At 36.0% G+C, this 24111-nt stretch overlaps 1 protein-coding gene across 1 annotated transcript in view; it reads right to left on the bottom strand.

The window, feature by feature from the left end:
• Positions 1 to 1035: 1035 nt before the first annotated feature.
• FBXO33 (F-box protein 33) overlaps positions 1036 to 24111 on the bottom strand; it is a 38859-nt gene continuing 15783 nt past the window's right edge. Inside the window, exons 2-4 of the mRNA XM_020991317.2 lie at positions 11845 to 11955; positions 6184 to 6869; positions 1036 to 3063 (exon numbers count right to left, since the gene is read on the bottom strand). Of these exons, the coding sequence (XP_020846976.1) occupies positions 2792 to 3063; positions 6184 to 6869; positions 11845 to 11955 (1069 nt within the window). The 3' untranslated portion in view covers positions 1036 to 2791. The remainder of the gene's footprint in view (positions 3064 to 6183; positions 6870 to 11844; positions 11956 to 24111) is intronic.

The raw sequence follows: 24111 nt of genomic DNA on the forward strand, positions 1-24111 counted from the left end.
CCCCATTTTACCTTAAAGAAAATTATTTGGAATCTAAATATTCAATAAATTTATTCAAAGATGATCTTGAGGGGCAGGTAGGTGGCACAGTGGATAGAGCACCGGCCCTGAAGTCAGGAGGACCTGAGTTCAAATCCGGCCTCAGACCAAACACTTGACACTTACTAGCTGTGTGACTCTGGGCAAGTCACTTAACCCCAACTGCCTTTTAAAAAAAAAAAAGATGATCTTGAACTACAAGAACTTGTTAATGTGATCCATCAATGTGGGTATTATTACGACTACACTATTATAGAGTTTAGACACAGCTAAGTAGCATGTGTTGAAGAACATTTTTATCATAAGATTTCTTCCAAATGTCTTTCTTAATTCTAGTGACTATTTTAGTATTTGAGACCCACATATTTTAAGCACACCTACCCACCTACCCCATTTTATTAAACAAAGTTAGATGTGTTCTGAAAACAGATTGGTAGTAACAGTCATGACAACTATTTATTTTTGTCAGTTTTTCTTAGAGGCACCAAAGCTACCATAAATGCTTTTTTTTGTCATTCCAACCACCAAGAACATAAAATGTCAAAATGAAGCAATACAGATGTTTATAATCTATTTAATAGTGGGACACTGATAAGAACACTACACATTTCTCTGAAGCACACTGTTTTTGAATCTAGCATATGCTATAGGTGTAAGAATTTCTAAAAATCAAGATTACTGTAATCTACAGTTTAAGTTTTATTATATCAATAAGGTATATCAAATGCATAATATACTAGGGTTTGTGCTAATAAGCAATGTAATCTTTTGCATTTAATCTTGGAATTTTTGCTAAAGTTTGATTTTTTAAAAAAATTTTAACTTACAAAAATAACCAGCCTAACAGAAAGACCATTTATGATGAAATTTAGAATTTGAGCTTTGTCACATCAGAATACAATGAGAGCTAACAGAGGATTATACACAATTTATGAAGTATGTTGCAATTTAACACTAAAAGTTCTCATGCTGATACAATAAAATGTTTTACAATGATCAATTTTTAATGCTTTATTCATTACTTAAAAGAATATACATGTAACATAAACCATACAACATCAGTCATCAGGTCAAACATTCAGCTGGTTTCCTTACAGTTTCTGTCAGGAGTTATTTTTAATTTGATCACATTTATCAGATAAAATCTCACCACATCTGGCATATACACACACTGTGCCAGTGGATTCACTCTACTGATGTACATATAAAATCCGCATGGTATGTGCTCACTGGAGACAAAACAGCGCACACCTGTCAAAAGGTCATTTTAATATAAGATGGTAAAACTATTTGCAAAACACATATAAATTTTCCATAAATAGAATCATATCTGGACATCTGTTGCATAAATTGTGTTTTCCAAAGCTTACAATAGAGCAGCCAGGTCTCAGCACTGCTGGGCACCCACGTTGGCTACTTACTTTATTATTGCAGACTGTCCTTTAACATTAAATGCACAACATTCGTACCACTTAAAACTTGGGTCAGGTGGAAGTCTCACAGAGACCACGTCTGTACCGCGGTTGCCCTGAAACAGTTAAATAGGCTTTTAAAGCCTCTCAGATATAACAAGATTTTAAAACATACTTCATGGAATGTTCTTCATGCATCATAGCAGCTCATACCTGTGATAGAACAAGCTTTAGTTTTTCCTTTCCTTACTTTACATTCACTATTCACAGTGAAACAGGTGCATGTTTTAAGAGTTCTGAGGTTGCTGACTGAGCCACAGCACAGCTGTGTACCACAGGTCGAAATTCGACCTTATATATTACAATCTAGCAGTATCTGGCTGGCCGAACTGGCCCACCCCTGCCAGCATGTGGGCACTTCTTCATTTTTAATCTATTCTTTGGCAGCTGACACAGGCGCTGACAGAGAAAAATCCAGTGACTTGTGAGGGATTTCACGACCAATGTTTATTTGCAAGCATATATATTTATATCTGTTGTGATTTTTCCTTTAAAGAGTTTCTGACCATGGATTGTATATTCCTTTTCCACCTATTTGAAATCTGGGTTAAAGGCTAACTTTTTACTTTAAATGAACAATGTAATTGGATGAAGAGCAAAATTAAACCAAACCAAAAAGAGCAAAGAAAAAAAAAGCCAACGATTTGAGTTTGTGCGAGTAACTTTTTTAAAAGGACAAATTTGTGTTTAGCTTGCTGTTTCATATCACAAAAAATTAGAATAGCAATGGCCAATATCAACCATGACATATGATGCAACTTAATAAAGACTTTGCTTTTCTGTTAAAGGGAACTCGTTTAGGACCAAATTCTTTTTCTCCCCTTTGACATTTCAAAAAAATCAATGACATGCTATCAGAATGCATGACTATAATGCATTGCATACAAACCCACTAGGCTTTGGATATATCTATATGTGTGTATAAAAAAATTTTGGCTCCAGAGCACAGAACTCTGACTCACAATAGGAAAAAAAAAAACAATGGAAATGCAGTCATTCGGTGAAAAAGAAAGTTAGCCAGCAACCTCAGACAACCCTCGGTTATATCTCTTTAAGGTTTTGTATACAAGTTCATTAACCGTGAAAGCCCTACATATTGCCACTTTCAACTTCTAAACCAATACCCGACTACGTTCTTTGATCAAGAAGTAGAATATACATATATAATTCTATATAGCTAATACTGATTAAACACGGCACAAAGGGGTTAATTCACACTACTGAAACACTTAAGACCCTACTTGCATATGTAACCACAGGAACTGTAAATCAAAAAAAAGCTAGATGCCTTCGCTGAAGCTTTGCATTTCTCTATAAAAATGACGATTTGGCTCAGTGAAGACACTGAGAGATTCGATGTCCATCACGGCATGCCAAGGGCGGCCTAGGCCTAGCGATACCTGCTCAATAAGGTTATGCACGGGATCCACATCCTGATCAGCCAGTTCACCTTGATCAAAATCAATGCTTTCCTCGGTGACTTCAAGCACTTTAAGGTCAGAGCCACGAAGACGTGCAATGGCGATGAGGTTGTGAGCCCACACTGTGTAACCTTAAAAACACAAGAGACCGAGCATTGTGATTTCCTTCCTTTTCATCATGTCTACTCAACAAGGCGGTTTCTACCTCTTCCTCATTCAACTCCTTCTGAGAACCTTTAAAATTACAGGACACATACCAGTCTGACCCCTTTACTTTCTTGAATATATTTATTTTTTTATTTTTAGGCCATTGGGGTTAAGTGACTTGCCCAGGGTCACACAGCTAGTAAGTGTCAAGTGTTTGGTCTGAGGTCACATTTGAACTCAGGTCCTTCTGACTTCAGGGCCAGTACTCTATCCACTGTGCCACCTAGCTATTCCACTTGAATATATTTAAAAGAAAGGCAAAAGGAACTGGTATTTTGTTACCTGCAAAGATATAAAAATGATCTGAAATTAAAACAAACAAGGTTTCCTTTATACCTAATAAAAGAATCTGAGAATACCATGATGTTGACAGTAGGTGCTGAAGAAACTAAGTTAATGGAGGAAGACTCCACTCTCCCCCACTAAAACAGGTTACTGAATTAAGTTAATGTTTTGTGGATGTTTCTTTAGGGGGAAAAAAAAAACTACACTAGGTATCAGTAAACCTAAATATGTGGCTTTAAAACTGGCAACCCTTTTTCTTAACTTATGGCAGCAACCCCCATGGGAGTGGGGGAAAAGGGTAATCAACAATTCTCAGAGAAGGGGCTACAAAGGTGAAGAGCCTACATGGGTAACCAGCATACTAAGCAATTCTAGACTAGACAAAAACCATGAAGAAATGGGCTGGTTCTCCTCTAGCTTAATTATTCTCTGAATCCAATGTTTTTATTAGATCTATAAAATATGCCTTGGCAAAGTGTAGGTCTAGTGAATATTTTTCAAAGTTTTAAAATTAACTAGTAACTAAAAAAACCTAGAAACTTACTACTGACCAATTAACTTATTTTTTAAAATCACATTAAATTTTTAAGTCTCATTTCATAACCTGTCTACAAGAATGGCAACACGTTTTAAGGGATAAAATTTCTCAAATAGTAAAGAATGCCTTATGAAAAGGATTACTGGGTAATTATTGAATACTATGATACAATTATGTGTTGTTAATTATACACAGCATTTACTCTATTTCTGGGTATGCAAACTCCCACTTTGGCTACCACTTGGTGCAATTTTGGTTGCATTCTCTGATGGCACCTGGCAAATCTCAAGACAAAAATTCAAGAAAAATACATAAATGCAACACAGCTGCACTGAAAGAAAGGTTCATAATGTTCACAGACTTTCTTTTTAGCCTTATATGATCATCCTCTATTAAAGATGAAGCAAATGTGCTTCTGACCAAATTTTTTTTTTTTTGGAGGGTGAGGCAATTGGTGTTAAGTGACTTGCCCTGGGTCACACAGTTAGTAAGTGTCAAATGTCTGAGGCTGGATTTGAACTCAGGTCCTCCTGATTCCAAGGCCAGAGTTCTATCCACTGGGCAACCTAGCTGCCCCTGACCAAAATTTTAAACTGAATGTATCTATTCAAATGAGGGTTGTTGACATTAAGGGAAAAAAAGAAAAAACAGGTACCAGTTGGTCATCATCTCTTCTGACACAGTAAATTTGTTGTTTTAACTTATTATCTAAAAGATAAGGCAGAGAAATTAAAATATATTCTCTTCTCCTTTATGCCAATTTGTCAGTTTTTAAAGGAATCTGTGTGCATGTAAGATCATAGTAAGCTTGTGTATTATGTGCTCATGGCTTAGTTCACTGACTCCTAGCCCTGATTTTGTAAGGCCTCAGGGAATACTGTACAATCTCTACAATTTGAATTTGTCAATTTACTTTGATTTTAAGTAAATTGGAGGGGAAACAAGAGTAAAAGGTATAAAGACAAAAAAAGTTAGGAAGGAACTATCACCATCTTGTTGATAAATAATGGTGGAACCAATGTAATTTCATAGACCTCTGGAAAAAAAAAAATTTTAATCCACAAATTCCCCAAAAATCATGTGTAAAACTGTCCATTATCTACATACCATTATCTACATCATCTACCACCAAAGCAATATACAAATTATACCAAGATTAGTCTTCAGGATTAGAGATAGCATTTTATTACAAAAATAGAAGCTATAAATGAAAATATAATCATTATGACAAGTTAGTTGCTTAAAAATTTTTGTCTTAAGAAAAAGCTTTCACAGTGAGAGGAAGTGGGGGAAAGTGAGAAGGAATGAGTGAACCTTATTCTCTTCAGATTTGGCTTCAGGAGGGAATACACACTCAACTGGGTATGGAAATCTATCTTACCCTATAGGAAAATAGGGGGGAAGGAGATAAGAGAGGAGGGGTGATAGAAGGGAGGGCAGATTGGGGGAGGGGGTAATCAGAAGCAAACACTTCTGAGGACAGACAGGGTCAAAAGACAGAATAAATTAAACAGGGGATGGGATAGGATAAAGGGAAATATAGTTTGTTTTTCACAACATGACTACCATGGAAGTGTTTTGCATGACTACACATGTATAAACTGTATCGAGTTACTTGCCATCTCAATGAGAGTGGGTGGCGAGGGAGGAAGGGAGAAAATTTAGAACCCAAAGCTTTAAAAACAAATGTTAAAAATTGTTTTTACATGCAACTGGGAAATAAGATATATAAGCAATGGGTTCTAGAAATCTATCCTGCCCTACAGGAAAACAGGAAGGGAAGGGGATAAGAGAAGGGGGGGGTGTGATAGAAGGGAGGGCAGCTTAGGGGAAGGGGTATTCAGAATGCATGCCATTTTGGGGTGGGAAGAGGGGCGAGATGGGGAGAAAATTTGGAACTCAAAATCTTGTGGAAATGAATGTTGAAAACTAAAAATTAATTGAGGGCTGCAATTCTGAATATCACCTCGTCATGAGACTTGACCAAACAGAAAATTACACAGGCAAAACTGGTAAAACCATTATTAAGCTGACAGGAGTATGAAACTGTAGGCAAATAAGCAGCAGAAATAACCTTATTTTGAGATTCTTAAAAAATTATTCCACATTTGACAGTGTAAAGATCAACAATAATAGTTACTTATTGGTATGATATGTTCCAAGTGTAATAAAATGGATCTTTTCATTACATAGCCAAAGACTGCTGCAAAGGAATACCTACCATGAACTGCCAAAAGGGAGAGCCTTGTGCACCTCCATGCTAATAAAACCAAAGGATCTTCATTCCTGTTGTCACTAAGATCTGGAAAACCAGATGTATCTATCACATCATTCATTAATATAAAATGAGTGAGGAACTTGTCATACTGCCTGGATATGAGGTCAACAACAGCCCCTGAAACACAAGTGATGTAGCTATCAAAATGAATCCTCTCTAGTGGTATACTGGGTTTAAGAATCTTAAGCATGTCATCACTCTTGATATCAAAAGCCATTATATAAACCCGAAGGCTAGTGCTGTTTCGTGTTAGGGCCTTCCAATTTTCATCTTCTGGCATGTTGTCCAGAGACTTGTTCATCAAAGAAATATTATGTACTATGAGAGACAGTCGATGCAAAGGCACATGGTTGTTATCAGCCAAAACTCTTGCCATGTCAGCTGTAAAATCACAGAAGTCCAAGGCGAGTGAGCGCAGATTCACAAAGCGCTCCAATTCAACTGCAGTGATAAGAGTGGTGTTACCAGTGATGTTGTTATCCAGTAAGCTCAGGTGTTCCATGGTGTTGGCAATAGGGTTTGAGAGAGATGACAGTGATGTGGGGGTTACTATTTCCAACATAAACCCACAAGACAGCCATTTCAGTTGCCTGCTATTACCCAATATTTCTTCAAACAGCTGCTGAATTCTGTAAGCAAAACATAAACCACAATAATTCCATTAATACTTGACTCTAATCCCTTAAACATTGCTTTTCTAGAAAATAGTTGCCAAACAGTATGCAAGGTTGAGATCCATTTTTTCTTGTTTAGGTAATGAACATCTATTCAACATATAAGTGATGTTACTACAATCCATTGTTAACCTCTATATGGAAATTAATGATTAAGATGCAGTATACTTTATTTGGAAATGATTTGGAAATAGACATTTGGAAACTCACCCTGAGAAAGTAACATTTTATACCAGTACAGTAGAAAAGAGCAATTTTATTCATTCTACTGGTACAGGGGAGGGCAGCCTGAAAAATAAATAATAGTTTTGATAGTATCAAAAGGCTAACAAAACACAAAATTACCCAGTAAATTCAAGGACTTTTTTTTTTCCTTAAAAAAAGAGTCCCCTCATCTGCCTAGACTGGAAATAGAGGGTGCTACTCATGGACCCAATCCCACTACTGATTGGCACAGGAGCTCTGACCCTACCAAATCAGTTCACCCCTCCTTCAAGCAACCTGGTGGCCCCCAGCTCCCAGGAGCTCATCAAATTGATGCCAAAACTTAGTATGGATACTCAATTGGCATAGCCCACTGAAATTCAGAAATCCTGAGCTCAAGAGATCTGCTAGCCTCAATCCGCTCAGCTAGGATTACAAGTGTGTACTATCATGCCTAGCCACATTTTTGCTTTTAAAGCTGCTTGGTATATGCTGACCATTATAACTCCTTTGCTAGGAAATTCCCATGAAAGATGGAGGAAAAGAATAAACAGTTCTTTTTATTTTTCCCAACAATCTGTCAAATGTAATACTTGGGCATATAATACAAAATAAAACACTGCTTTTATCCTATTGGACCATGTCCATAACATCACATGGCCTGTTTTAATGCAAAGATTTAAAATTTCAATATTCTGAGTGCTTTAGTTTGACTTGCAATATATATTCTATTCAGACTTTCTTCCTTTTTTCCTATATGGCATGCAGAAATAATTTAAATAAAGTGAAAAATCAAGCTTATTTTTCCTTTTGCCCTAAAACTGGATTTAAGTTCTGTCTAGCAGAAAGAAACTAGGAAATTTTGAAAAAATTTATACTATGTTCTAAAAAAATATAAACTGAGAAATAACATTTAATAATTTATTTTAATAATATAACATTATCCTACTTTGGAAGCTTATGTACTGCAGAAGTATCCTCAATTTTTTAAAAACTCCTTATGGAGTTCTTATATGATTTTTCCAAAGAACATTCTGGGCCAACATACCTTCATAATAACTGATAAAAGTTCTTTTATGTATAGGACCACTTTATCTATCCATCACTATTAGGGAATGAGGTGTTTCATACAAGTGAATTTTCCAGATAACTGATGATTACTTCAGGTGTCCAAACCTTTTATTTTAGCCATTTTGGGTTGAAATCTTTCTAAAATGTGTCACATACACCTCATCACATACATCTCACATATAAAACTGACAGAATTATGGACTGTTAGAGCTGGAAGGGACTTAAGTCATCTAGTCCAACTCCTTCATTTCATACTACTTGTCTATGGTTACACAGATATTAAGGGTCAAAGTTGATAACTGAACTCAGTTCTGACAAAAAATCTGCTGTCTCTTTCCACAGAGCATACAGAACATAATTTAGTCCTTTCTTAGTGACTCAGGGTCTTAATTATAAACAATAATTGTTATGCAGTATTGTAATTCAGCGATGTTCTCAGGGGCTACTGAGATACACATGGCTGTTTGTCCCTACACTAACTGTCCCAAGTCTATTACACTTTTTGAATTCTAAAGTCTGCTTTTTAAAGTTCTCCTGTATCATCTTTTGTCAGCCTGTCAATTGTCATTTCTTATTGTCCATGTATTTGACTCATATCATACCTACTCTAATTTTTTGTCTGCTAAAAAAAAAAATCGAGCAATGAAGCTACCTGGTCCAGGCACATAGTAGGCACTAACTTAATGCTTACTTAATGAATTTTGTTTGTACTTATTAGGGACTCAATAAATGTCTGTTGAATGAATGTCAAAGAGTCTCTGGTATAAAAGAACAATGGATCTGGAGAGTATATATGTTTGACACCCAGCTCTGCTACATGCTACCTGAATGAATTAAACCTCTCTGGACCTTAAGTCTCCTCTCATCTAGAAAAACAGTAGGCTGAACTATATGATTATCACGGTTCCTTATAGCTCTAAATCTAACTGCATAAAATGAAATAAGGCTCTATCAGTACATGAACTTTGTGACAAATATTTTGGGGTATTTTATTTAAGATTTTTTTTTGTTCCTTTCCAGGTACTCAGCTGGGTTCTGAAAAGTTGGTTGCTAGGCAGGTTACCATTAGATAAGTGAACAATAAATATTTTGTGAAAGGTACACTAGTCTTTCTTTCTAATAATATCTACTAATACTCTCTGCTTCCCTGATTCCTTCCCATAGTTTTTTGGCTCTCTATATTTTGATAAACTTTTTGCAGTTTAAACAAAAGGGGCCAGAAGGAAACAATCAGAAATGAAATAACTGGACACTGTGTCATGATAGTTAGGACCACTGGATTTTTGTGAGGCCAAGGAGAACCTGAAATAAAAGAATTAAACTCAGATTCTAATTCTTTTCTTTTCTAATATTCTGTCTCTCTTACCAAAACCATGGAAGAATGAATGTGGTCATACCAGTGACACATAATGGGTATTTACAAAAGATTTATTTGTTCTCTGCCCTTACAATAGGCCACAACTATTCTGTATATACTGGAAAAATTGGAAAGTGATCTTTATACACAGTTGTAAAAGTGATGGGTCAGTTACAGGTGTACTTTGGCCAATGTAGAAAGGAGATGAAAAACAAAAACAAGTATATTCCTGAAGAACAAAATGGTTGTCTTTTGCAATGGATAGACAAGTGTTCAATTTGTGATTGGTAGGGATGAAAAGAAATCAGTACTTTTCAAAGGGAAATTAAATTAGTCTTCAATTTAATAGGCCAAACAAAATTACTAACAAGGTTAGTTCTTATGTTTAAGTGGATTGATTACTTTTTTGCACACACAAAAATCAGTGGCTATAACATAATGACTAAATTATTAAACAACTAGTATCAACATGTTCTATTCTACCTTAGCTCTGTCGGCAGTAGAAATGCGACAAACTTCAGCCTTTCAATGGCCAAGTTTTGAGACCCACAGTTTGTATTTTTCACTGGCTAATACATAGTGAAACTGTGACACAAAGAAACAATTTCCATAATCAATATGCTCCATTTTCTAAAGAATAGTATGATGGGGAAAGGAAGACAGAAAAAAAAGGTAAAAAACTCAGATTTTTATATACACAAATAATGTATGATCAACATAAATAGCTCATTTTTTTGCTTATGCCAATATTGTTCTCTTAAGAATTTTGTTGCTCAGAAATATATTTCCAACTTATGCTAAGATTTTCAGTTATAGATTCTACCACAGCAATGTTAAACATTGTTTATGTATAAAATTATTTGGCTACACATGCAGAGAGTAATAAATCAAATGAGACTGATCTGACCCATCTGCTTTATAATTATATACTAGATTAGAAGCTCCATGAGAGCAGTGAACTATGTTTCATAAAATCTTCCCCAGCACTTAAGGGTGCCATGCATGCACTGCTTAACAAATGTGTGTTGAAGCTGGAAGAGAAGCACCACAGCATAGAAAGAGTATTAGTCTTAAGAGTTAGAAGGCCTGGGTTTAATTGTTAGTTCTAGCACTTATTAGTTTATGTGATCCTGGTTAATTCACATAACCTTTCTTTCTGATCCTTAGTTTCTTTCTCTGTAAAACAGGAGTTAATGTGAATCAAGTACTTCAGAAGGCGGTTGTAAGGAAAATGCTTCAAGTACTCTAGAAAAGTAAACTATTGCTATTTCCTATGAAAACCATCGTCTTTGAGATAACAATGCTAAGAATAAGAATAAGGAGTTTATAAGTTTCCCTAACCAACAATTAGGTTACCCTAAGTACTGACATTATTAGTAACATCAGGTCAGGCTAGACTCTTTTGTACCCAAGAATATAACATCACATTTATTCCCATTAAATTTTATCGTATTTTATTCAACATCACATTTATTCTTATTAAATTCTATCATATTTTATTCAGCTGATCATGCTAAACTATTGAGTTCTTTTTGGAATCTTAAGTGATTCTGTCATTCAAAACACTCCCAGATTTTTGCAATCTGTAAATCTGACAAGCTTACCTTCTATGACTTCATTCAAGTCACTGATAAAAATGCTGAGGAGTACAGGGATTGATCCCAGAGGTATGCCAATAGAGATCCCCCTCCAAGTTCGCATCCACTGATTAATGACAGCTCCTTGGGTCAGGACAATCAACTAGTTTTGAATCCACCTGCTGCACTATGAATTTTTTCAGCTTTGTCACTACTTCCTCTATTCTATGTTCCAACTGTACATTCCTGCCTAACTGGAATATTCAACATTCCTGACAAGTGAATTGAACTTTCTTGCCTCCATGCCACTGTTCATACTTTCCAACATCTATTTTAAGTGCTTCCTTTCACTGACTTGTTCAGTTAGTCAGTAAGCATTTATTAAGCACCTACTATGTGCCAGGCATTGTGCTGGCACATTACTGAATTTCTATCTATCCTTTAAGGTCCCACTCTAGGGTAAGTTTCATAAAGAACTGGCATTAATGCTCTCACTCCCGAATGGCTTCCCCGCTTCATATAGCACATAATATTTTCCTTGCCTCTTATATACATTATGTATCGTAATTATTTTCAGGTGCATCCTATCTCATATTATGCAAGCAGTTCCATAACGGCAAAGGACCGTACCTTATCTAAACCTTTAATCTCTCTACAAGCAGTGTTTTATACACAGTAGGTGCTTAATAAATATGGAATTGAATTAAATTGTTTAACTTACTGCTTAATCTTTTTGCCATCTGGGTCCACCTTGCTGAGGTATATATTTGATAAACTTCCTTGCTGTTGTAGAATACTTATGTCTCCAAAAAGACTAAACTTCTGGAGGTTCCTAAAAGGGGGAAAAAAAGTTATAATCTGAATTGCTCTATATATAGGAATTTTTACAACATAGATCCTTCAGTTCATTTTTTTAGTCCCAGAGGAAAAAATTCACATCCAGAAGACCAGAACAGATAGTTTCCTAACAAGAAAAACTAGGTTTGGGTATTGAAATATTATAGATGATAACAATCTTGTATTTTCCTACAATTTCATTTGCAAATCACTCCAATTTTGTTCTGATGAGATATTAGAAAGACTAACGAATGAGGTGTTTTGTTTCACCTACTGTAAGTTTTACAAACTACCAAAGTATACTTATCAAATTTAATCTACTTTCCATATGGAATACTGGAAAATCTAGAAGAAAATTCATTTTGGTAAAATGAAAAAACCTTCTGTCTTTTAAAATATTTTAAAACAACCAAACTCTCATCTCCCCAAATGGTCTACACTGAGACTGTGAATGAAAAAAACAAAAACAGAAACAAAAAAACCAAAACCATCAAAACTATTCCAAAACGTATGTTGATATCAGAAATTCCATTGGACAGTGCAGCACCATAACTTCTCCACAACATCCCTTTTCTTTTTTTCCAGCTCAAAACTGCCTGTTATATATAATGGAGCATGTGATGATTTGTTCGTAACTTTTTTGGAAAACAAAAATGAAAATTTTAAGGCTTGCTGTTTTAATTATCAATAGCTATAATTTCAAATGTATAGGAATAATTTGTTAAAATTTTCAGCCTCCACTGGCACTTGGAGAGCTCTGTCCAAATCATATTTGTTTAGTTTCCTCGACAACCTCTTGCTCCTTCCTCCCTTCTAACCCACTTCCCCCCAATTTGCAAAGGCTCTGAGTATCGAAAATATTTTAGGTGTTATAAGAACCTGTATGATGTGTATTTAAATTGGACAAGAAATATGGTCTCTCAGGATTCAAGGAGATTAAAAAATGAGGACATGTGATCACTTTCCTTCATTTGGGAGCAAAGCCTTTCCAAATAAGTGATTATGTGGTAAACTAGAGAGGGAACAAGAAAGCCCCCACTCAAACTTAGGTGTACAATTTTTTTTTTATTAAGGGATATTCTTTACTGTATATTCTGGAGATGGGGATGGGGGATGAGAGGCTGTGGTATAGCAGCTCCAAAGACGGTTTTTCCAGCTTTCCATTTCTTCTCTTCTTCCTCTAGACTATTTCTCTTGGTAATCTCATCAACTCCCATGGATTCAATTATCATCTGTACACAGATTATTCTATCTTTTTATCCAGCCCTCATTTCTTTGCTGACTGATGACCTTTCCAGTCTCAAAGCTCCAATTGTATACAGGATATCTCAAACCGGTTGTCTGTAAACATCTTAAACTCAACATGTCCAAAACTGAATTCCCCTTCTCCCTCCTTCTCCCCCCAAATTCCAAACCTCCCTATTACTGTCAAGGCTCAAAAACACAGATGTCTTCCTCAGTCTCTCACTCTTACTCATTCTACATATCCAGATCTATTGCCAAATCCTGTCATTTCTACCTTCACAAGATGTGAAGATGTATTGTGTGATATCTAATCTATTATCACCCCATGACTAGAACTATTCACAATAGTCTGCTGGTTGGCCTCCCAGTTTCATGACCTCCTCTACTCCAGTCCATCCTCCACTTAGATATCAAGTTGATCTTCCCCCGCCCCCAAAAAAGGACACACGTATGACCATGTTATCCCCTATTAAAAAAATTCCAGCAGCTTCCTAGTACTTCCAGGATTGAATACAAAATCTTCTGGTGTTCAAAGTCCTTTATAACCTGGCCCCTCTTAACCTTTCCAGTCTTCATATACCTTGCCTTCTTACTCCTCTCAATTTACTCTATGAGTCAGTGACACTAGCCCTTCCATTCCTCGAATGGAGGTTGTATAATGACAGCCAGAAGTTCAAGATCACTAGGATAGGAAGAGTATGAACTGCTGGAAGCCTGTTAATCATTGCTGAATGAGTTTAGCAGAGTTATCAATTTCACTAGAATTCAGCCTCAGGAAGGTTTCCTCTAAGTTCAGGCAAGGGGACCAATGGAAGAACTGTCAGAACCATTTATGTCCTAGCCAAGCAGACAAGCCAGGTCAGAAGACAGGTGAAGGAGTGGGAAGAAATGGTGTCCCTCTGATCCTCTATGGGGCTGTCCAGACCCAGATTGCCATTTATCGATGAAGTTAGCTAGTTTTAGAGGTGAAAGGAAAAGAAACAACACTAACAGCCAGTTGATAGGGGCATGAATCTTCTCAGGGTATTCAGGAGAGCCAAAAGGATAATTTTAGGGTGTGTTTATGGTATTTTTCTCCCTCATGATTCTACATAAAGATGCTAGTTCAGATTCTATAATGGAACAGAAATAAACTAACCCTAACATGGCAAACAGGCTTTAATTATCGATATAAATGTGTATGCATGTATATGCCCTATATAAGATTGATTCAATTATATTCTCCAGAGGGAAGATGGCACTTGCAATCACAAAACTCTTAAAAGCCAAACATATCCATATTTTAAAAATAAGAGTCAAAGAAACCACAAACCAGAAACTATAAAATGGATCAATGAAGTCATACTTTAAGAGACCCTGTGTCAGCATCTATATCCTTTAATAGCTTACAAATGGAAAATATCCAACAAATATGCTTTTCTAAAATGACACTACTGACTCAGTTATTGGGGAATTTTCTAAAGTCGTTTTTCTAGGCGTTCTGATGGATTATACCATCTGCACGCTCTTACTCAGAATACTTTATGAGTGGCTAGAATTAAGAACTGCTATAGAGCTGTGTTTTTATTTGGGCAAAGTTAACTGACATTTCTTTTCAGAAAACTAGAAGCTAATTTTGTCCTCAAATTAAAAAGCCTTTAGGGGGAAAAAAAAGCCAAGCTGAAAACTTTAGACCCAACAGGGATCCACTAAACGTTTTTTTGAGCAGGAGAATTATATGCACAAAAGGTTTTGTGCTTCTTTTATCTTATTCCTTATTCATTAGGTCTGATTCTGTTTGGCCATATTAGGAAATGGACATTCTTAATCTGTTATATGTATGTGTGCATATGGATATATGCAAAATATTTAATTATGCGTCCAGGGAGGCAAATGGTTTGGAGACTCTTCCTTATTCACAGCTGATATCTTGACAGAAAAGAAGTTCTTATCCTGATATAACTTAAGGGAATTAATAAAAACATTCTTTGCTCTTCCTAACCCCTCTTCATGCTCCCCCATATTTCATGGAGAAAACTTTTACTACTAAAAAGTATGTTATGGTATTTCTGTGTTAAGACATTACTATCTTTGTTAGTGTTGTGCCAACCTGGGTTTCCTCATTCCTCGGCAATTTTTTGACCAGCAAGGTGAAGAAGGTAGTAACCATGTCTGAAAAAGAAGAGAGGATGGTTTAGACCAGAGAAGACAAAGATGGGCTGGGCAGAAATGTGGCTAGATGGAGTAGGTGAAGAAAGTAAGGAGAATCTTCTTGGTGTATTACAAATTAAAAATAGTTGAAAAATACAGATGAGAAGGGAGGGCATTCCAGACACAGAAGTCAGTAAGTTAAAATGTCCAGAGCTACAAAATGGAGTATCTTGTTCAAGCAATACCAAGGTGGTCATTGTCAATGGATCAAAGAGAATGAAAGGAATGGTCAGAAAAGGTGAAGCAGGCTGGAGGAGTGCCAGGAACAGGGCTAAGTTATGAAGAGCTTTGCATACCAAACAAAGGATTTTTATTTGAAAGGTGACAGGGAGCCAATGGAGTTTACGGAATAGGGGGTGACACGTCAGACCTGTGCTGTAGGAAAATCACATTGGCATCTGAGTAGAGTATGATGGCCTGAGTGGGGAAGAGACTTGAGGCAGGCTACTGCAATAGTGCAGGTGTAAGGAGGTGAGGGTTGTGGTAGCAAAAGGAGAAAAGAGTATATTTGAGAGATGTTGCAAAAGGTGAAATCAACAGGCCTTGGAAACAGACTGGATATGGGGCTGGGAAGGTAAGAAGTAGTGAGGAGTCAAGGCTGAAAACTAGGTTGTGAGTCTGGTAATCGGGAGGATTGAGGTGCCCTTGACAGTAATAGGGAAGTTTAGAAGAGTAGAGGGTTTAGGGGGAGGGGAAAGGGAGATTATGAGTTTAGTTTTGGACATGTTGAGTTTAGGAGGTCTACAGGACATCCAGTTTGAGAGGGCCAATAGGCAACTGGAACACTGACAGCGGATGAGATCACCAAGTGAAACAGTATAGGGGGGAGGGGGCAGAGCCAAGATGGCAGAGAGGAAGCAATAGAAGCTAGCTTTCCCCCTATGTCCTCAACAAAGATCTAGAGAATGCACCAGATTGAATTATGATTGGGAAAAAAATAAATCATAGCAAATCATTTTTCCAGCCCAAGGTAGCTTCAGAGAGGGACAGGGAGGTCTGCATACACCAGAATATGGGGGTAGTAGAGACAGGGGGGTGCCTGGCCAGGAGCGCAGCACATGGCAGCAGTAACAGGAAGTATTCTAGCACTCAGGGGCTGAGAGGGCCAAGACAAGGCACCAAAAAGGAGATCTGAGGGTATTCCTGAACAAACACATGGTGCAGGAAAAGGAGACATTTGAAAGTTCTATCTCCTACCACCCAGCGCTGGGTCACAGATCCAGGGCAAGAGGAGCAGTTGCCTTGAGAACAACTTCCAGGAAACCTTGTTCCTCTAATCCTGGGAGTGGAGCATAAAATCTTAAGACCAAGGGGGAGCCAAGTCAGCAGTTCAAATGATCTGAACCTGCAGAGGCTTCCAGCAGACCAACAGTGGCTGAGTCACGCAGCAGTCTGCCGAAACTCCCAACCAGAAACAGATTAAGGGAAATATTAATCAGGAGCAAAACAGACTCAAAGAGGGGGTGGGAAAAAGGAATAGAGGATAAATATAAGAGACTAGGATGTTAGGAAATAAAACATCAATCAAAACTGAATGCAAATTGGAATGAACTCACCCGGAAGAGGATAGCAGAAAAGATTAGAAAACAGAATCTAACCATATGTTGTTTACAAGAAACAGGTTTGAAACAAAGATACAGAGAGGGGCTGGAGCAGAATCTATTATGCTTCAGCTGAAATAAAAGACAGGGGTAGCAATCATGATTTCAAAGGAAAAGTAAAAACAGACCTAATTAAAAGAGATAATCAGGGAAACTCCATTTTGCTAAAAAGTACCATAGAAAATGAATTAATACCAATACTGAACACATATGCACCAAATGGCATTAGGAAAAATTAAATGATTTACATGAAGGCAGTAAAACTATAACAGTGGGGGGCAACCTCTCAATTTATCCCTCTCAGACCTAGATAAATTGAACCAAAAAATAAACAAGAATTTAAGGAGCTGAATAGAATTTTAGAAAAGTTAAGATATTTTAGACCTCTGAAGAATATTAAGTGAGAACAGAAAGGAATATACCTATTTCAACTGTGCATAACACTTTCTCACACACACACACAATTGGAACAGGGCAAAAAAGCATCCTTTACCAACCATAATGCAATAAAAATTATATTCAACAAAGGGCCTTTGAAGCAAAGATTAAAACTTAAATGGAAACTAAATAACTTAATCCTAAACAATGGATAGATCAAAGAACAAATCATAGAAACAATTTCAAAGATAATGATAACAATGAGGCAACATACCAAAATCTGCGGGATGTGGCCAAAGTAGTACTTAAGAGGAAAATTTATATCTGTAAACTCTTTCCATCAATAAAGGAGAGAAAGAGCAGATCAACAAATCTGGCATGCAACAACAAACAATTAGAAAATCAACAAATTAAAAACTCCAAGTCACTCAAATGCAAATTCTGAAAAATCAAAGGAGGGCTTAACAAAATTGAAAGTTAAAAAAATTGTTGAATTAATAAAAAGGGGAATTTTTCTTTTTACAAACCCAGCAATAACAAATAGATAAACCATTAGCTAATTTGATTAAGAAAAAGAAAGAAGAGAATCAAATTACTACTAATGTTAAATTAAAAAGGTCAATTCAAAACCAATGAAAACAAAATAAAAACAATTAGGAGCTATTTTGCCCTACTATATGCCAAAAACAAATAATCTAAACAAAAATGATAAATATTTACAAAAATACAAATTGTCCAATTTAACAGAACAGGAAATAAAATATTTAAATAACCTTATGTTAGAAAAAAAAAAGAACAACCCATAAATGAACTCCTAGAGAAAAAAATTCCAGGATGAGAGGGATTTACAAGTGAATTCTACCAAACATTTAAAAAATTAATCCAACATTACATAAACTGTTTAAAAAAATAGGTAAAGAAGAGATCCTACCAAATTCCTCCTATGATACATACATGGTCTCCATACCTAAATGGAGGACAAACAAAAGAGAGAAAGAAAACCATACACCAATTTCTCCTAAGAATATTGATGCAAAAATTTTAAATATCAGCAAGGAGACTACAGCAAAAACTTATTATAAAGATCATGCCCTTATGACCAGGCTGGATTTATACCAGGAATGTGGAACTGGTTCAATATTAGGAAAACTGGAAATATAATTACTATATTAGTAACAAAAACCAAAAAAAGATTAAATAGAGGCAGAAAAAGCTTTTGATGACATATAATATTCATTCCTGTTAAAAATACAAGAATGCACACGAATAAATGGACCTTTCCTTAAAATGACTAGTATCTACCTAAAACCAAGAGCAAACATCATCTGTAATGGAGACAGGCTAGAAGCTTTTCCAGTAAGATGGGATAAAAACAAGAATGTCCATTATCACCATTTACATTCAATAGTATATTATAAATGCTAGCTATTACAACAATACAAAAAGAAATTGAAGGAATGAACATTGAAAAAATAATAAAACTACCACTTTTTTGCAGATGATATGATGGCTTACTCAAGAGTCAGCTAAAAAACTAATTCAAACAATTAACAACTTCAGCAAAGCTGCAGTATATAAAATAAGTCCATACAAAGCATCAATATTTCTAGATACAGTTATCCCTTTCACATTGTGACTTTCCTCATCACAGTTTCACTATATTGCAGGTCAGCATAAGAAATTAAATGAGAATTTTGGGGGAGTTTTGAGGAAGCTGCAGAAGACAGGCGGAAGGCCAGCAGATAACACAGAGCCTATGGCCAAATACTTAACCTAAATTTTACAATAAGGTACGGCTGACACCCCATAAAAGAAAAAGAAAAAAATCAGAGTTTTGCTGTGGTACAAAGGGAAGGCAAAAAATTTTTATCCCTGTGATATGGAAGGGATAACTATATTACCAATAAAACTCTGCAGGAGGAGACAGAGAAATTTCATTTCAAATAATCAGACAGTATAAAATACTTGGGATTCTATCGTCAAGACATACCCAAAAACTATATAAACACAATTATAAAACACTTCACTCAAACAGAGACACATCTAAGTAACTAGCGAAATAGTAATTGCTCATGGGTAGGAGAACCCAATGTAATAAAAATAACAATCCTAAATTAATTTACTTATTCAGCACCATGCCAATTAAATTACCAAAATATTCCTTTATACAGCTATAAATACAAATAACAAAACTGATATAGAGAAACAAAAGGTCAAGAATAGCAAGGGAATCAATGGAAAAAAGGGAATTTATGGGGCCTAGCAGTACTAGATTTCAAACTATATTAAAAAGTTGTAACTGTCAAAACAATTTGGTGCTGAGTAAGAAATATAGAGGTTGATCAGTGGAGAAAATTAGGCATACAACATACAGAAGAAAATGAGCACAGTAACCTAGTGTTTAATAAACTCAAAGATCTCAGCTATTGGGTCAAGAACTCACTATGCTACAAAAACCATTAGGAAAACTATACTATCTGGAAGAAACTTGCTATAGAACAAAATCTCACAACTTTATACTATAGATAATAAGCTCAAAATGGGTACATGATTCAGAAATAAAGGGTAACATCATAAGCAATTTAGTGGAACATGGAAGAACTACCTATCAGACCGGGAAGAATTCATGATCAAACAAGAGACAAAGTGTTCACAGGAGATAAAATGGATAATTATAATTATATAAAAATAAAGTTTTTGTGCAAATAAAACCAATGTGAGTAAAATTTAAAAAAAAGCAACAAACTGGAAAAATAACTCTACAACAATTTTTTTCTGATTAAGGGCTCATTTCTAAAATATATATGGAACTGAGTCAATTAAATAAATTGTTTTTCTAGCCTTCTCAAGGGGTGAAGGAGAGAGAAGAGACAGAGAATTCAGAAATTAAAAAAAATTTACTTGAATTTATATTTAAAAATGTTTGCTAAATGTTTTTTTAAAATAGTATGAAACAGAGGGCCCAGGCTAGTACCCTGTGGGACATCTATGGTATGACTTAGATGGAGGTCCATCAAAAGAAAAGGAGCAGTCAGGTGGTACGAGGAGAACCAGGAGAGAGTAGAGCACCAAAAACCTAAAGAGAAGAGAGTATTTGGAGAGACGAGGGTGAGTGTCAAAGGCTTGCAGAGAGATCAAGGAGTGAGAAAAAGCATAAGATTTGGGAGTGGAGATAAGGGAAAATAATCTGACTCCAGTCATCTTTTCTGGACTTATTTGATGTTATTTATTCCCCTTCACACTCATTTTCAGCCAAACTAGCTTATTTATTTTTCCTGAACTTCGTATTTCAGTCTTTATGCCTCTGCAACATCCTGTCCCTTATGCCTGGAATACATTCCTTTTTTACTTTTCCCTCCTGGAATACTGAGGAGTCTTTCAAGGAATAGCTCAGGTGCCTTTCCTCAAATTTGTTTATATTTAAGTTATTTCCCTCAGTAAAATATAAGCTACTTGAAGGCACAAATGGTTTTTCTTTTTGTCCTTTTCTCTGCAGTACTCATACAATTTATAATTTCACTGGTACAGAAAAACACCCTCAACCAGCGCAGACCTGGCACTTGCTTGGCAGTTGAGAGGTGGAGTGACTGTCTGAGAGATGGTATCTCAACTCAAGTGGAACCCAGGTTTTCTTGATTCCTAAAGTAGCAATCAATAGCTAATAATAACGATATCTCCACTATCAATACCTAACAATATTACACATATCAGATATTTAAGATATATTTGGTGGACTGAAATAATTTGCTTCAATTGCTGATAAAGTTTGTGTTATACCTATTAATTGCAAAAATTCCCCTTCTGGAAATTACTGGACCTTTAAGGAGACCATGATGACCAGAAGCAAGAATTAAGGAGTGTTTAACAAATTCTAAATATGGGGGAAGACATTATCTGCAAGTCTGAATAATAACTTTATTAGAGGGCCTTTCTTATTCATCTATCTTTTCTAACTGCATTTCCCAAATTAACTAAAGGGATATAGAGTCTGGACCTGAGATTTCATTGCTATACCTAACTCTAAGTGAGGAAACACCTTCCACCAATGTAGGGTTCCATCTTCTCTGAGAGAACTGCCTAAAGCACTGAGAGGTTAAATGATTTGCCCAGGGGTCACACAGCTAGTATGTGACAAAGGCAAAAATTTGACCCAGGTTTTTCCTGGCTTCGAGGCCAGTTCTCTAACCACTCTGTCATAACAAGTAATCACATCTTGACAAATATTTACCTATAATTAATTTTTTCCCATTATGCAACACCATACTTATAAATATTGAATACAATGTTTAAATATTTCAAAGTCATTTTATAGTCTGATACCACTGAATGCCTACTTTTTAATAAAAATCATGAAGACATTATTATCTGATGACAAATCTTACTTTCTAATTAAAGGTATCCATGGGTATTAGGAGAGAGGGAAGGATTACTTTTTTAAAGTTTTATTGATGTTGTTTGTTTTTACAACATTTCTTTTATATATTTTTTCTCATTCAGAAAATTATAATTCATCCTGAATTCCATATTAAAGTCACTGGACCTAGTCTCACTTTATAGAGTCTGAGATTTACAGTTTGAAGGGGCTTTAGAGGTCAATTAGTCTTCTAGATCTATCTAGATGAAATTGAGAGGTTAGATAATAACCAAAGTCACACAGGTAAAAAGTGGCAGAGTTGGTATCTGAACTCAGGCTCTATGATGCCAAATTCAGCACTCTTTATACTGTACCATGGTGTCTCTTAGCGAAGTCCAAGTCCAAAATCTTGTGCTTTTTTCACTATTCTGCAAAGCATTTTAAATCACAGAATTCTAAAACTGAAAAGGATCTTGGAGGTCATTTGGGCAACTCCTCAGCCCCTGGCTCCCCTTTACAATGTTCTCAACAGTAGGCAATCAATAAACATTTAATAACTGCTTACTATATGCCAAGCACTGCGCTAAAGGCTAGGGATGCAAAGAAATAATTCCTACTCTCAAAAGAATTTACATTCTAATGGGGGTGGGGGAGTGGTAGGGGAAGGGGAAGAGAAACAACATGCATAAATCAATGCATAAGAAAAATGCAGGATAGATGGAAAGCACTAGGAGCAATAGGAATGGGAACTATGCCTACTGGAGGTGGCAACTGAGTTGAATTCCAAAGGATGACAGGAATTCTAAGAGTAGAAGGCTGGGAAGGGGAGCATTCTAGGCATGGGGGACAGCCACTGCAAAGGCACAGAAACAGAAGAGATGGAGAGTCATGTGCAAAGACCAGCTAGTAGACTAGTATGACTGGAATCTTGAAGACTAACAGGAAGATTAATATGTTTAAAAGGCTAAAAAGATGAGAAGGCACCAGACTGTGGATCACTCTAAATGCTAAACAGAGGTGTTTATATTTGATTCCAGGTAAGAGGGACCCGTTGGTGTTCACTGGGAAAGGGGTCAGATCTACAATTTAGTCTTTGGCAGCAGTTTGAGGAGAAAAAGGAATAGACAAAGATTTCCAGCAGGCAGACTAATTAGGAGACTGCTGAAATGGACAAAGAGTCTGAACTGTTACGGTGGCTGTTTGAATAGAAATAAGAGAATATATGCACAAGATTTAAAGAAATTACAAAATTTGGTAAATCATTACATATGTTGGAGTGAGAGAAAAAAAGAACCAAGGATGATACCAAAGTTGTAAATCTGTATTATTATTATCTGGATCATTAGACAGCAATAATAGATGTCTGAAAGAGAGAGAAAAAAAGTAATAACTAGGTTTTATATAACAATTTAAGACTTGCAAAGTGTTTTAGAAAGATCTCATTTGATTCCCACAACAACTGGGGAAGGCAGGTGCTATTCATTATCTCCATTTTATAAATGAGGAAATTGAGGCACTGAGGTTAAGTGATTTGCCCAGGGTAATAGAGCTAGTAAATGTGAGGCAGGATTCAAACTCAGGTCTTCCTTACTCCAACTCTAAGTCTATATCTATATATTGGACATGTTGTGTTTGAGATCCCTATACGGACAACAAGTTTAAAATGTCCAACAGATAGTAAGTGATGTGAGACTAGAGCTCAGGAGAGAGACTAGGTCTGGATAAATAGGTCTGGGAACCATCTGCAGAGAGACGATAATTGAACCCATGAGAGTTGATGAGATCACCAAGTGAGAAAATGTAGAAAGAGAATGTAAGAGGGCTCAGGACCAAGTATCAGGGGACATCTAAAGAGCTATTGAGAGTAACATGAGTGAGGATCAAGGCAAGAAACTGATTAGTTGACAACAGTTTCATATTCAAGATATATAAACAATTAACAGATACATACACACACACACACCTCTAAAACCATTTTTCAACAGACAGGTGGTCAAACAATATGAATAGCTCTCAAAAGAATTGCAAACTACTAATAAATATATGAAAGAACTTTAAGATCATTAATAAGAAAAATAAAAATAAAGAGGTTTCACCTCATACCCTACAAATTGGTAAAGATTAGTAAGGACAGGAAATCAGGGTTGGAGGGGCTATAGGAAGCTCTTTGGTGATAGTAAAGAACTGGAAATAAAGCAGATGCCCACTGACTGGGGAATGGCTAAACAAACTGTGGCACATAAATGTTACTGTGCAGTAAGAAATGATGACTATGATGAACATAGAGAATCATGGAAACATCTATATATGAACCAATACAGAGTGAAATAAGTAGAGCCAAGAAATATACATAATGATTACAACCATGTAAGCAAAAAGAACC

Source organism: Phascolarctos cinereus, unplaced genomic scaffold, assembly GCF_003287225.1.
Source record: "Phascolarctos cinereus isolate Bilbo 61053 unplaced genomic scaffold, phaCin_HiC Scaffold_2;HRSCAF=192, whole genome shotgun sequence".
NCBI lineage: Eukaryota > Metazoa > Chordata > Mammalia > Diprotodontia > Phascolarctidae > Phascolarctos > Phascolarctos cinereus.